This window comes from Puccinia triticina, chromosome 5A, assembly GCF_026914185.1.
Source record: "Puccinia triticina chromosome 5A, complete sequence".
Classification (NCBI taxonomy): domain Eukaryota; kingdom Fungi; phylum Basidiomycota; class Pucciniomycetes; order Pucciniales; family Pucciniaceae; genus Puccinia; species Puccinia triticina.
In genome coordinates this window covers 4,270,592-4,285,087 of record NC_070562.1, presented here as the reverse complement: position 1 = coordinate 4,285,087, position 14,496 = coordinate 4,270,592, and the positions used below count along the sequence as shown (strand labels likewise).

General features: G+C 45.6%; 4 protein-coding genes across 4 annotated transcripts; all 4 read right to left on the bottom strand.

Moving 5' to 3' along the window:
* Window positions 1–439: 439 nt before the first annotated feature.
* PtA15_5A534 (uncharacterized protein) lies at window positions 440–2,325 on the bottom strand (the record flags this gene model as incomplete). The annotated part of the gene is made up of 13 exons (XM_053169306.1): window positions 440–495; window positions 584–696; window positions 778–806; window positions 949–1,137; window positions 1,207–1,274; window positions 1,342–1,365; window positions 1,445–1,546; window positions 1,617–1,676; window positions 1,741–1,780; window positions 1,851–1,925; window positions 1,998–2,090; window positions 2,171–2,227; window positions 2,317–2,325. The coding sequence occupies 13 exons, from the start codon at window positions 2,323–2,325 to the stop codon at window positions 440–442; spliced, it is 915 nt and encodes a 304-aa protein (XP_053020516.1).
* A 1,334-nt stretch (window positions 2,326–3,659) lies between these two features.
* PtA15_5A533 (uncharacterized protein) lies at window positions 3,660–5,783 on the bottom strand (the record flags this gene model as incomplete). Its single annotated transcript, XM_053169305.1, has 12 exons — window positions 3,660–3,671; window positions 3,746–3,788; window positions 3,851–3,880; window positions 3,973–4,059; window positions 4,135–4,158; window positions 4,231–4,244; window positions 4,325–4,434; window positions 4,506–4,714; window positions 4,786–5,126; window positions 5,194–5,387; window positions 5,449–5,596; window positions 5,736–5,783. The coding sequence occupies 12 exons, from the start codon at window positions 5,781–5,783 to the stop codon at window positions 3,660–3,662; spliced, it is 1,260 nt and encodes a 419-aa protein (XP_053020515.1).
* Window positions 5,784–7,245: 1,462 nt separating this feature from the next.
* Window positions 7,246–9,650, bottom strand: PtA15_5A532 (uncharacterized protein; the record flags this gene model as incomplete). The annotated part of the gene is made up of 11 exons (XM_053169304.1): window positions 7,246–7,314; window positions 7,390–7,501; window positions 7,581–7,735; window positions 7,816–8,157; window positions 8,232–8,296; window positions 8,393–8,424; window positions 8,511–8,788; window positions 8,867–8,881; window positions 8,982–9,209; window positions 9,296–9,412; window positions 9,480–9,650. The coding sequence occupies 11 exons, from the start codon at window positions 9,648–9,650 to the stop codon at window positions 7,246–7,248; spliced, it is 1,584 nt and encodes a 527-aa protein (XP_053020514.1).
* An 883-nt stretch (window positions 9,651–10,533) lies between these two features.
* On the bottom strand, window positions 10,534–13,914 carry PtA15_5A531 (uncharacterized protein; the record flags this gene model as incomplete). The annotated part of the gene is made up of 11 exons (XM_053169303.1): window positions 10,534–11,132; window positions 11,224–11,529; window positions 11,614–11,748; window positions 11,851–12,036; window positions 12,108–12,644; window positions 12,738–12,807; window positions 12,934–12,995; window positions 13,063–13,218; window positions 13,328–13,498; window positions 13,589–13,747; window positions 13,824–13,914. 11 exons carry the CDS (start codon window positions 13,912–13,914, stop codon window positions 10,534–10,536), a joined length of 2,472 nt encoding a protein of 823 aa, XP_053020513.1.
* Between the last annotated feature and the right edge of the window lie 582 nt (window positions 13,915–14,496).

Genomic DNA, 14,496 nt, shown 5'->3' with positions numbered 1-14,496 from the left:
ATAAATATGGTTTTGTAAGCCTTCTGAAAACTGATCCTGGACAGAAACACCCAAAAAAACAGGGATTGGCTGAAATTTCTGAGCAAAAAAAATCTCAACTCCCAAAATTACAGACTTGGTGGATTTTTGGCTGCCAGATTAGACTGGTGCTTTGGGCTCCCCAGGGGCAGTGAGAAGTTATAACATTTTTTGGGAAATTTGTATTCCTACTCCCAGACAAGGCAAATGAATTAATATTCCGACTCCTTAAATTGCCCCAGATCAATGTTAGGCCCTGGCGACCCGGACCGGACGTCAAAAACTGGTCTTTTTGACATCCACTACTTTTGGGATTTACTTCCTGGGAGTTGATTTTTTAAGCCCCATCAAGTATTATCACTCAAACGCTGTTCCAGAAGTATATACATAATCGGTGATCCTACAATATGCGCCCATGTCTTTACATCATTCCTGCGCGCTTTTTTCCCAAGTGATCCAATCGTTTTGGTTTTCTGGCTGCAAACAAGATAAAGATTAAGAAGCACTCAGTAACCAAGTCAATGTAGATTTTCAGGGGAATATTTGGTTGTATTGTGATGCGTACCCTTTGAAGACTTTGAGGATCGATGGCTGAGTAATTTGTAAGCGTCCTCAACCAAGGGTTTTATCTGGCCAGTTACTATTCGAAAGTCTTCCGATTTGACAGGCGTGTTTCCACTACAATCGGTGAAATGGATCAGCTTCTAACCTTGACGAGGTAGGCAGCCTTCAAAAATACTTTCAAGAGCGGAGACTTACGCTGCGTTTTCATTTTTCATCACTTCAAACTTTTAATCAACATTCAATCAAATCTTCAGTTAGCCTAATGCCAACTCGAAAATGGTTGTGGCCGTGGGAGGGCAGAGTGGCCTACTTCCAACCCCAAGCAACAGAACCTTAGAAATGATAGATGGTGAGTAATTTTCTTACCCAAACTATGGCCTTCAGCTCGGGCACTGCCTCCGCCATTGAACGTGACAACAACTGATTCATCCAAGATAGTTTGATATCACGTTCATTAGCTGCACCAGGGGCAGGTCTACCGTCGAGCGAGCGAGTATAAGATGCTGCAGTCTCGGCCAGAACCACCGGTAGGTCATGGGTCTTGGAACCGAATAACTACATTGCAGCCTTGAATTAGTTCCGAAAAGCAGGATCGAAAACACAACCGCTTTTTCAATAATTCACCTTGACAAAGTCTTTGATTGTATCCTGAGCTTCTGTCGGATAGGGGAGAACATTGGCACGCTCATGTCCTGATAGGTCATAGTTAGAAAGTGTCAGGAATGTTTACCGATTAGACTTCAAAACGACATAACCTACCACCATAATGATAAAATGATAAGCCTGTATTTTACAAATTCAGACAGAAAAAACCGTTCAATCCTCGTAGGGCAAATTAAATGAAGAGGCTCAGACGACTCACCAATCATGTCGACCCATTCCCCTCCAGGCCAGTACTTTGTGTAACCGCCTAGGAGGGCGTCTTGATCTTTACCGAAGCCCGAGTTCGGAGCCCATAGCATAACTGGATACAAAGGAGTTCAAGTCAATAGTATCTTTTCCAGGATTTGAGCGATGGGCTGCTCACCACTCACGTGTCTTTGGCGCAACGCGTCTGACGGCACTTGTCACGAGCTTCCATTTCTCAAGGAAAACTAAATATTACACTATCAGTTTATCCACCCTATTATTTATTCGAAAAATGGAGGAAAATCTTACGCGCCGGTTTCAGTCCCCAGACATACCAGTCTCCGTTCATCTGAGAAGATGGAACTCCAGGTCAGATGATTCTATAGCGAAAACCGAATTGAAATTGAAATTTCACTTACTTCATGGGCAAAGCGAAGCCACACCGTGATACCCTGAGCATTCAACATTTGCATCTTCCTGGCGATGTTTGCGGCCTGGGGAAATGACAACTCATTAGATTGGTTCTTTCCAGGAGAAACGGTAGACTTGCACTACTTGGTACTTACGACCTCAGGCGTAACTTTTTCTAACCCTTCAACCGGCATTATTGCTATTTCCCATACAGGCCAACCTATCAGTTGGCGGTATTGCGGTAATTGCTATTGGGAATTGAATAGTATTTGATTTTTGTTCATTTCATCTTTGAGCAGGCCTTATGTTTAAGTTAAATTCAACGAACCCAGTCAATTTCCGCAAGATTACTGTCCTTCGCATACAGTTGAATATAGCTGCCCATCTTATTGTTTTTGTTTTTGGGTTCGAGGGTGAGCGAAGAAAAAATGTTCCCAGGACGGTAGAAATATGGCTTATGTTGGAGGAACTTACTACCGACATGGGGGCACCAATTCGTCTATTGATGTCCAATGGGGTGTTGGGCTGTATTGGCTCACTTAGAGCAGGCAAGAAGCCCACCGCAATACCGTTGACATTCAAGTTGGTTGATGATAAACCAGTGTTGACAGATCTTCTGTTGTGTTTTGGTGCCTTAGGAACTCGACGGATTTGCTTGTTTGATTGATGATATTTTGGGCCTGAGCGGGAAGATGAAATTGACACTGCCAGCGAAAAAAGGAAAGTAGCAGCAATTAATCTGAGAAAAAAATCCTTCATTTCGAATAGCTGGATTTTGCTCCAATAAGGTAAAAAAAAGGAATGAAGTGGTTCAGCTTTTTGTGGCGGAACAAATGATGATGGCAGGCAATGTAACAATCCAGGATCATTCAAGGTCATGAAGTGATGGCACAGGTTCCGCCTGCCAGGCACAGCGAAGGTGCACGTCGTGATCTTGTGGTTTTCCTGGCAATAATAAAAGTGGTAGAGTATCAAGTAAGAAACTCCACCTAACGGGCCAAAACACACCCCCTCTGACCCTTCCTTCATACTCTTGCCCTTATATGGGAAGGGACTATATAAGGGAGGAAAAAAGTGATCCATCAAATTCCCCCCTGCCGACCTATGTGACCTCTAATCTATTCTCCCAGCGTAAGAGCATCTCCAACGCAGCGGAGCCACCAGAGCGAACTTAATCTGCCCCTTCCGTCTGAGGGGCGGGCTGCCCCCGCAAGACCCCGCGGGGTCCTCGTCCAGAGAGGCTTGTTTGAGCTCACAACCAGAGCTGCCATAGATCCTGGGTGTGGCCTCGGTTGATACGTACTTTTGGTAGGTTTGGCTGCGTGTGACCCACCCCCGCTGAGGCAGAACTACCGTGACAATCGGCCACAGCTTGGGAGATCTGCTTGCAGGCCACTAGTAGTGTACTACATAGAGGTTGATCGGCCCCGGACTGCTTCTGAGACTGGGACCGATGCACGAGGGTGACCCCAGGACGCTTTCTTTGAGAAAGGATCGGTCGGTGGGCATTTAGCCATACAGGTAGGACATGTGTTCAAAATAGCATTCCTTTCAAAAATGCAATCCAAAACACCTAGAGGAGCTTTCAAATTTGTTGGAATCGGTTTTGAAAGGAAAGAGAAAACAAAAACAACTTGCAGTACTTGTGAAAAATGTTTCGAAACTTCTCGAGAAGCTGTTTGAAATGGGTGGCTTAATATACAATCTCCACTTCTTCAAAATGAAGGATTTGATTAGAACACGTCGTTGACAAAAGGCTTGAAAAAGCCCTTTGGCTCATTTCCGGTTTATGTTTCCCATGGGGTTGGCCCGGAAAATCAAGCGGCCGCCTAAAAAAGACCATTGATTGGTGATCAGCAAAAAAGACAGGCCATGACCGAGAGAGTTGGCCGTTGTGACTTACTTCGACAGCTTTGCAAGCCGCCTCGTCAAGTCCGTCAAAAGCACTTGAAAGAAGAAGGAATTAGTAAGAAGATCTAGCCGGCAAGCAATTGTAATTGCAACTTACAAGATTTTCATCTTGGATTCCTTGATCAACCTGGGAAACACAGCCACAGCAGGAGTCAGATAGTGAACGCTAGCCGTCTTGTACGGGGATAGACAAAAGATAGTCAACAACTGAAGGCCAACTTCTTAGCTTCTTTCTCCTTTGTACCCTGCAAACGGACGATCAATGGAATATCGAGTGATAGTTCATTGGTCGCTTTGATGATGCCCCTAAATATAACAGCGATGTTCATATAAGTTTCGAGGTTTGCTTGGTATTATCATAGGGAAGTTTGGAAAACTTACTCTGCAATGACATCACACCTCATGCTAGGAGAATCACACATTCATCATCATGTCAGCGTTCTTCTTATTCATTCACAGCCGGGTCATGAAACTTACATTCCTCCAAAAATCTATCAAAGAGATATCAGAACCGACGAATATTCAGATAAAATTCTTTGACGAGAATGCTAATTTTGCAATAAACACCCACGTTCACAAAGATTGATTTTACACCCTTGTCGCTGGTGATAAGCTCGAATGCTTTTTTGACTGCTTCAGCGGTAGCTCCTCCTCCAACGTCAAGGAAGTTAGCGGGGTTGCCTGTTAAAAACGAGCTTAGCAACGCCAGGGGTAGTAATATTCCCGATCATGAAAATATGACCGAAGCGTACCGCCGTTCAACTTCAGCACATCCATAGTCGCCATAGCCAGGCCAGCTCCATTGACAAGACATCCGATGTTACCATCCAGTTTGATCAAATTCAACCCATACTCCGCTGCTTCGACCTCGGTTGGATCTTCTTGACTTCGATCTCTTAGTTGAAACACCTTTTCTTGTCTGAATTCGGCATTCTCGTCGAAGCCCAACTTCGCGTCCATGCTAACACCGTAAGACTGGTTAACAAACGGGTGATTGCCAGTACACAGTAATCAATCCAGAGAGTCACGCACCATAAAATAGCTCCATCTTTGGTTTCGGCTAAGGGGTTGATTTCGATCTGGGTTGCATCCTTGTCCTTGAATAGTCGATAAAGGTTGATGAAAATATCCGCAGCGGCTTCGCGATTTTTGATTCCTAGCTTCGTGGCAATTTCGACACCTTGTTGCTTAGAAAGGCCTTTCTGGAAGTCGATGGGGAAGGTGTGAATCGCAGCGGGGTCTTTGGCAGCCACTTCTTCGATGTTCATTCCTCCCTGAGCAGAAGCCACAAGTGCCGGTCCATTGAGAGATCGATCGTTAAGAATGGCAACGTAGTATTCGTGCGATGGTTCGCGTTTCTCGGCAAGCATGACCTGATAGACAAGCACATGCAAGTTCAACCTCAAATTCGTCCAGGTTTGAACAATTTAGAAGACTAACGGCATTACAGATTCGGCCAGCGGCACCGGTTTGCTTGGTGATGAGCTTGTGTCCGATCATTTGTTTGGCATACTGCAACGCCTGTTCCGGGGTGTCGACCATCTGCACCCCTCCTTTGAGGCCATCTTTCCCTTCAAAGTGACCTTTTCCTCGACCACCCGCTAAGACTTGAGCCTTAATTACCATCGGCTTGCCTATCAATTCACAAAACGTCAACTTTCCCTGATTATTCAGTTTTGGCTTCGCCCCACTAACCAAAACTTTCGGCAATTTTGTGCGCCTCTTGTGGAGTTTTTGCAGCTTTGCTAATCGGCGTGGGTATTCCATATTCGTTCAACAAGCCCATCGACATGTATTCATGAATAGATAGCTGCCTTGTTTGAATTTTAGATCCGAGAATTGCCTGTTGTCGCGAAACGGTAAACAGCAAAGTGGTCAGATCTCACCCTTGGATATCTTGATATATGGCATATTGAGACTTTTGCTGAAAGGAAGAATACGTTCGAGAGAGAACAGCCAGTTCACTGATCACACTCACTAACCCGGTTGAGAGATTTGGCCAAAGCAGGCCTGGCTGGAAACCGATACATGTTCGTTGTTCGTTTGTCTTTGGTCTGGGGTTCGGGGTGTATTTTAAAGAGGGCCGAGTGATCCTTCGGAGTTTATATTTACCGGGCCGTTTACTTTAGTTGATTGCGGTAGTTGGTGCTGGGACTTCGGTTATAAATACAGAATATGTGCATCAGTTCCTGAGATCGTCCGGAGCTGTGATTACGTAAAATCGATCCGTTCATCCACATCCCGGCTTCCTCTCGACGGATACCCGGCCTTACCCGATTCAATATACCGCAACCCGATCATTTTGCATATGCAACCCTAAGTCAAAATTCAACATCTATAAAACGCTGCCATTCTCGCCGGGGGCCGTCTGCCGCCACAAGCGATTTGGATGACGCCAGGAGAGAAAACTCGCCACCTCTCCCGATAGCTGTCTCCTCACTTTCTAGTGTTCGCTTGCAGAACAATTCGTCGACCCTGTTGAGTGTGGCCCGGAAATGTTCAGGAAGGCGTTGCAATTACAGAGGTACACATCTATACCCACATACTTGTAGCTACATATCATGAAGTTTCTATACCGATACTCTACTTGGAATTCCACTTACATATGTACCTCAGCTACGGCGCCTGAGGCTCCTCCAGTCAACACTGCCTCCGACCTGTCTCCGGAGGACGGAACAACCAAGAGAGTAGAGACTGATGCCCTCGATGGCGGCCATGAATCCTCGCTGCAGCATCAAGTTTCTTGCTCGTTTCGTCCTCCGCAGGCAGGAGGAGCCAAGCACGCTCCAGCACGTGTAATTGGGGGCTGCTGCACCGATTCTGCAATTCTGGGATGTTGCAGCCCCGTCCCCAGGGCAAGCGGAATGTTTGGTTTAAAAATCTGCTGCATGATGGATCATGGAAGGAATCCTTCAGTCATGTCCAGTCTCTCGCTAACATGAAAGGATCGTTATTGACAAAGGTTGGAGGGCCGCAGGCTCTCACTGGGCTCTATCCGCTGGCTTGACGAGGGGCGCCAGCCCCACCAGCTCTCCGAAAAAGGAGTAGCTGCTAGCTAGCCTGTCTTGAGCTGACAAATGCCAGGAGGGCGACTAGAAAGTACGTTCTATCAAGTGGTACGAATTTCTTGACAAGCAGGTGAGGAGTAGGATGATAAAGGGTTAGGATAGGGGGACAATATTAGAATTGGGTACATGTATCTTTCAATAATTCATTTTTTATTTTCTCGTTTCGTGTGCCAAAAAGTATTTATATATAGTTAGTTTCGGAGCAAAATTTCAAGATTATAACAAGAAGATAAGAACAGGCTGGCGGACAAGCCGGCAAGAAGACAGAAAACCCCATAACTTTTGTTTTTTTTCAATCTCGAGTCTGTCAACTTTGGCCACCCAACTTGGTTCGTGTTTTAATTTCTGGGATTCGAATCGAAATGTAGTGTGCAAGAATATCTCGAGGAATGGATCCATAATTGGATGAAGCTGGAATGATTTCCTATAGCTTGGAAATCCCATCGAGATCGAATGGCCAGCTGAGCTTTTGAGCATAATTCCATTGATAACTCTGAGAAGAGACAATTGATAGGGGATTGTCAGCTCAAATAGGCAGTCTCAATGAGAATTCATCATTGGAATCTACCTTGGTGATGGTGTATTCTTCGAGTCCCTTTTTGCCCAATTCACGCCCCCAGCCGCTAGATTTGTATCCACCAAAAGGTACATTTACTGGACAAAATGCGTACGAGTTGATCCTGTCGGAACGAGCAGTGCGATCATTCAGTTCATCCTTCTTTAGAGAAGAATGTGTCTATTTCTCGTCCGTAGACTTACCAGACTGTCCCCGCCTTTAATTTAGCTCCAACTCTGACTACTTCATCCTGCTTCTCAGTGTGAACACCAGCTGCCAGGCCATATTCCGTATCGTTGGCCATATTGATCGCCTCTTCAACTGTCTCAAATTTCATCACGATAGCAACGGGACCAAACTGTGGACAAAGTGTTGGGGATAACAGAAGATCAGAAGATGAGTCGACTGGCAATGACTTGAGTGGGGATGGATCCTCACGATTTCTTCTTTAACGATTTTCATCCATGGTTTAGCGTCAACGAAAATGGTTGGCTCAAAGAAGTTTCCGCCCTCCAACCACTGGCCTTCGGCGTTAAACATTTTGACTTTTTCTACCTTGTTTCCTCCTAATACAATCTTAGCGCCTTCAGAGACTCCGCTCTTGACATAACCATCGATTCGTTCTAGATGGGCTTTTGAGATTTGAGGTCCGGAGTAGGTTTCTGGATCAAATGGATCTCCGACTTTGTGACTAGAGGCTTTCTTGACAAATGATGACAAGAACTGGTCGTAGATTGAAGAGTGTACAAGAATTCTTGAAGCGGCTGTGCAAGATTGGCCCTGAGTGCGATCTCAAAGACATTAGTTTGAAAACGGGATGTTCGGAGAAAGGTGACCAAGTCGCAAAGACATACCATATTTTCAAAGATACCTAAACAACACCAGGCTGCAGTTTGCTCGATGTTGGCAGATGGAAGGACTGATGCACAGAGTTTTCTTATCTCAGTTTCACAAGTATACCTCGGATTGGAGGTGTGATACTGTGGCGCTACGATTTGCTAATATAGAGACTTACCAATATTCGGACTTTTCCCGCCTAGCTCTAGTCTTTGTGCATGAGTTTTGAATGCCGAGAAAACATCAGCAAAGGTTTAAAATCAGTAAAACAGAACTTGCGAAACTACTTAACTTACCCAACTTTTTTCAAGTTACTGCTGGCCGCCTGGACAGCGATTTGTTTTCCAACATTTGTGCTCCCGGTAAAAGCGATCTTATCGATATCCATGTGGCAAGCGAGAGCATGGCCACCTACGGGTCCGTACGAGTTGACGCAATTGAAAGCCCCGGCAGGATAGCCTGCATCACGGACCATTTCACAAAACAAGAGCGTCGCGAGGGGGGTAAGTTCGGCCGGCTTAAATACGATTGCGCAACCTGCTGCCATTGCCGGGGCAACTTTCCACGCCATCATCTTAAATCATGAAGGTTAACAAGACACTGTGTTAGTGTCCAGATCGGCTGGATACGCTTTCTTTCCTCTTCAACTGACCATGATTGGATAATTCTGCGGAGTCAATCGCGCCAGAAGTGAGCGATATGTACATACATACATATATCGTCAGCGTCAGACTGTTATAAATGTAAGAGAGAGTTATTTAACTGACCCATGGAACAATTTGTGCAACCACTCCTAAGGGCTCTTGACGAGTAAATGCAATCCCCGTGGCATCACAGCCCTCCAAGACCTGTCCGTCAGTTCCTGAAAATGCCAAACCAGCATAATACCTAAATGCACTAATGCTCTCGGTTATGTCACCACGGGCCCAGGTAATGCCTTTCCCAGAATCCAAGGTTTCTAAAACTGCGAGATCTTCTAGCCGAGCTTCCATGATCTGAACAATTAAGAAGACGAAGTTCAAGTTAGGCCTACGTCAGCCACATTAGAAAGCGGACATTGCTTTGAATAAAATTGGCAGACGTCTGCTAATTTATTCATCAGAGCGGCACGCTCGGGAGCTGGTGTATTTGTTCCCCATGTTGTATTTGCCGCGTGTCTGGCAGCCTTGACAGCTTGATCTATATCTTCCACCGAGGCCTGAGTTCTCCGTCAGCTTTAACCATTGATTTAAGGACAGTGGAAGTAAAGCAAATAGTGAACGGACCGAGTGTACAACCGCGAGGGTGGATTGATCAGCTGGGTTGATAGAAACGATAGTCTCGCCATGTCCTTCGACGAACTCGTTGTTGATGAATAGTCCAGTGCAGAGCTGGACTGAACGATCCCTGCTGGTAATAGCTACCTTTGCGTTGCCGGCAGCCTTTTGTGAAGCCATGTTATGGATGGTGTTGCTTTCAGCCGTCGGTTCAGATTAACCTTTCTGAACCAAATGAAGATACAAACAAACATGCTGCATATGCAATTCTGCAGAACCCCGAAAGCGCCATGGTGGATATGTACATATCCACATTCGTCTTCAGACAAGTTTCAAGAAATTTGTACTCACATCAACGTTTCAGATTCGTTAGTTTGATGCCCTGATTCGGGGTATACCAGCTGCAGTTCGTACGGGCAAGATCTTGTGCTCTGGGAGCCCTGGCCCGTGGTTGAATTCTTCGGAATACTGCATGTTTCTATCGAAGTACTATCAATCCATGTTCGGCTGGAGCCAAACTTTTCAATTGAGTCCAACAACAACCCTAGTACCTGATCGAAGAACGAATTAACTTGGGCCATCGCGAGAAGGACGAGCAAGAACCCGTTTCTTGAGTGTACATGACGGCGCCAATTGAGGCTCCTGCATGGGGAGGCTCTGAGAGCATGGCACCAACCTCGACCCAAATTTCCATCATCATAGCAAGTTCCTTGGGCAGGCTATCCCGCCACCCACATGAAGAATCACAGGGGTGAACCAAGCCCTAATAGGTACCACTTTCCAACGTCACTTTGCCATCTACATTGGTCAATTACTGGAATATCTTCATAATCAACCCTCATGGTATGCCTCTTGATATACAAGTTCATATAAACATACACATCAGATTATGACTACACTCATTCACCTTTTCCGAATGCCGTGGCTGTATCTCTCAGCCCGAGTGTTTTCGTTTTGCAAGAGGACTCCTGTATGTTTCTTCTGGTATGTACAAAACAAGTTTCTTGCTTGCGGCTAGTTAGACGGAAAATTTGGTGACAAAAAAGGGAAGGAGGTAAGTTATTTAAGTGACTGTGACGCCCCAAACTCCTAATAACTCGAGAAAAGAAGTGGGGATATGGAGATCATCGGTGTTTTGATGGACAACGAGAGAGTTTTCTGTAGTCTGTGGGGTTGAATCGGACGCGGGAGGTTCTTTTGGAAGATACGTTTTGTAATGGTTTAGCAAGATATCTTGGATTCGTTTGACATCCGATTCGCCTTTATCTTTGTCTTCGGTTTGAGGAGGGATTTTCATCGCTTGCTGTCCAAGTGAAGTCAAAGCAACAAACAAGTTGTGTTTCATTTGGATAGGGAGCTCTTTGATTAACTTTTTAGCTTCCTCTGGTAGCTCCTCTTCGTCTTCGTCTTCTTTTTCTGACCCGCTTGTTTTTTCGCCTCCCCCCGCTTGACCATCCGTTTCGTCTTGACCTTTCTTGGTACCTTCTTTACTACCCTCGATTGCGTTGGTATCAACTGGGATCGCAAGGCATAATAAAGCGGCTAAAGCCGTGCGAAATTTATCGTCGGGGTCAACTGGTTCACTATCACCGGAATTAACTACCGATGCTGACGATGGTCCTTCACCTTGAACTTTGAGGAGGCTGCTGCATAGGCAATGCACTGTTTTGGTAGGATATTACACACATAATTAGTCAGTAGCAGTCGAGCATGGAGAGCGGCAGTCGTTACGTTTTTTCTGCTGCACACTTACCCAGACTAGGATTCACGGCCAGAAGGGTGAGTGATATGAGGGCTTCGTTAATCAGAACGAAATGCTGAGAAATTATAGCAAAGTAGGCAAAGCGAGCTATTGCATCGACTGTTGTTTCTGAGTAAAGGACCATCCAACCTGAAGCAAACTTTTCCGATTTTGAGGTTTCGCCTTGAGCTGCGGTGTTGATTAATGCAGACAATAGCCGTGAGGTTTCGAGAATTAAAAATGGTTGCTCCATGCGTTTAGCTAAGTTAACTATGCAATCAACACGATTCGATTCAAGTACTCGCACCACGTTCCCAGCTACAGCACACAATAGATAATCATCAGCTGATTACAGAAGATAATTACAGAGGAGTGAGCAGACTGATTCAAAGCGTGACTTGCAGTTATTTTTACACAAATGCCGGAGCAAGGCTGCTGCTGTGCCACTCAACGGCTCGACAATATCAAACTCGGGCCTCAAGCACTCCAAAGCATATTCTACCATTCCGAGTTCACCGAGCTTGTCCTTGTAAATACCTTTTGTCAGAAAAAAAAATCCGGAGGCAAAAACAGTGGGAGTAAGTTTTATGGTACCCTCTTCACTTGCATCGCAATGCAAACAAGATCGAGATAACCTACCTGGCACTGCAAGGTTCCTAGCTAGACCACACCACCCATGTAAAACTTGGGCTTGCTGTCCCGGTTTAGCCTTGCATACTGCGGCGTCTTCCGGTAGTCCCAACCTAGACGGCGACCAAACTTCAAAAATCTTCACCAGGGTTTCCAAAATCTGATACTCCTCCACAAGAACCCGGCAAGCCTCCTCTGTGATCGATGTATTAGTTGATCTTGAATGTCAATAGTAGATGCCAAGTTTATGGAGATCTTCGACTCACCATCACAAGCTAGATTGCTGAGCCAAAGACCGCACATGATGACCAAATCAACTCGATTCCTTAGGATGGTATCCTCCTTTACCCACTCAGCTAAGATGTCATACATCATTAGTCTAGCCTCAGGCGTGACCTGAACATGTGCCATCGCTAAGACTAAAGCTTGGATAATCTGTATCTTGATGATACTGTAGAGATTGTATTTGATCTCTCCATGATAAGTACCTGGAGCAGCTTCGATTCCACGGTATGCCGAGCGCAAGAACATCACCAGTCTGAGCCACATCGGTGTTACTGGGTCATCTGAAAACGAGTATGATACCGGATCGGCGGTGACAAAGAGCCATGAGGTGTAACGTCCTGAAGTCGCATGTTCTACCAGCGTCTGTAAAATCTGAGAGGCCAGCACGACTATTTGAACGTTGAGATTTTCTTCCTTCGGTGGGTCTGAGTCATCTGGTTCGGCCTGGGCGGCATAATAAACGATCATTTGAGCTAATGTACAGAGCAAGGTGTCTGGAACACGACTCCATCCTGCCTCTGTAAACCCGAAGGTTCAATATGTGCGGCAGTGGAAATCAGCATACGGTTAGCAGTAAGCTGCATACGATATTTTCGAAGATGAACTCTTACCCATTCCAATCATTTCATCGAGTAGGATTAGAGGAAACGACATCCAGACCAACCGCTTAGAATAAGCATACTTGTTTCAGTCGGCAAAGGATCGTCATTTTTTTTAAAAAAAAAAAAAAAAAAAAAAGAAACATGAGCGTTGAAGTACGAGGGGAATGAACTGATGTGACAAGAATCCTGTCCCATGAAGACGAACCTCGATCAGTCGCGATAAAGATGCTGTCAGCCCAAGTTCGGCTAGAAGATCTTGAGCAGGCTCTACGCAATCAAATCAAGTGAGTTAAGAAAACAGTTGGTTCGAGAGAGATTGGGGAATTGAACCTACGGAACTCAACACTGAAATTGGTGGCTACAATCAGAGCAATTCTAATTTCTTCCTCGTAGCATACGTCATCAACCAGGGACATATCCACGAACATGTCGATCATAGATTTTATGGCAGGTGCCCCACCAGCATCGAGACATTTGTGACGGTTGTCGTCTATTCAAGCCAAAAAAATGGCATCAAAGATGAGAACCAAAACGTTAGGATGATTGTCTTTTCCCATGATTTGTGGCTTGATGGAGCGGTACTGGTCAAAAGTAATCACCGGATGTATGGACCAGATTCCCGACTATTCTGAGCAACTGCGTGACTGAGATGACAGGTGAATGCATCTCGTTTACTTTGACCGCCGGCCTTTTTGCAATGACCTTATTGATCGTTTTGATTATGTAGGGAAATATTTTGGTTTTTGACCCGACAGACTGTCTAAATCTCACTACGCGTTCCAGACATGGTGTGTTAATGGTGAGTTTGTGATCCTGAAAAGGATGGACGAAGATAAGGAAGCAAGAATGAAATTACCCACGGTCCCTCAGTTGATTAGCTACCTCTCTGGCCAGATCCCTAATTTTCGTCCAATGGTCGAAATCATCCAGGTCATCATCGACGTATCGCGACAGATGTGTCTCGAGTTCTTGGATGTCATTTTCGATTTTGGGAGGAAGTGGAAGGTCTGCGGCGAGTTCTGAGTGAGAGAGAGGGAGCCAAACGACCAGTCAGGCTGAGCTTCAAAACCAACACAGGATAGCTGGCTAGCTCACCTTTGAGGTCTGGTAGTGAGTCTGCCATCGATTCAACAATTTCAAGATGAGGGTTGTTACACACGGTTCTCGCTGGCTGTGCTGGGCCCATCCATTCCGGAGACCCACGCGATGTACAATCTGCCCAAATTGCATTCCCAGTGGATTTTGAATACTGCTCATGGCATCGCCGACTCCATCTTGGGGCGCCGGAGGGCGCCGGGCTCACTGACCTTTTTTTTCAAGTGCAGGTTGATTTGGCATTGCGCTCTATAAACTTAAAGTACCGACAAAGGCGGCAAGCCTAGCGCTAAGCACAAGAGGTGCCCCAAGGGACTACACAATCATTTCCAACATGAACTGCCACTGACCATTGGCACACATACATTGGATGACTCCCCATTGGAGGTTAGAGAGCTCTAGATGCCCTCAAGGGCCTGTACCGTTACCAGAATTCCTAACTTTCAATTTTGAGCCCAATTTCATTTCCATCCAAACTTGAAATTCACGCACTTGAAATCCATCACCCAAAATGATTGTTGAGGCATAGGCCAGGCTCTCATGTACCTTGCTGTGGACTTGGACCAACTGGGCTTGAACCTAGATGATGAGACTGTGCAAACCCTATTTGTAGATTTAGTATTTCAACCATCCACATTCCCTGTTGTTTTCCTTCATCTCTATTATTTTCCAA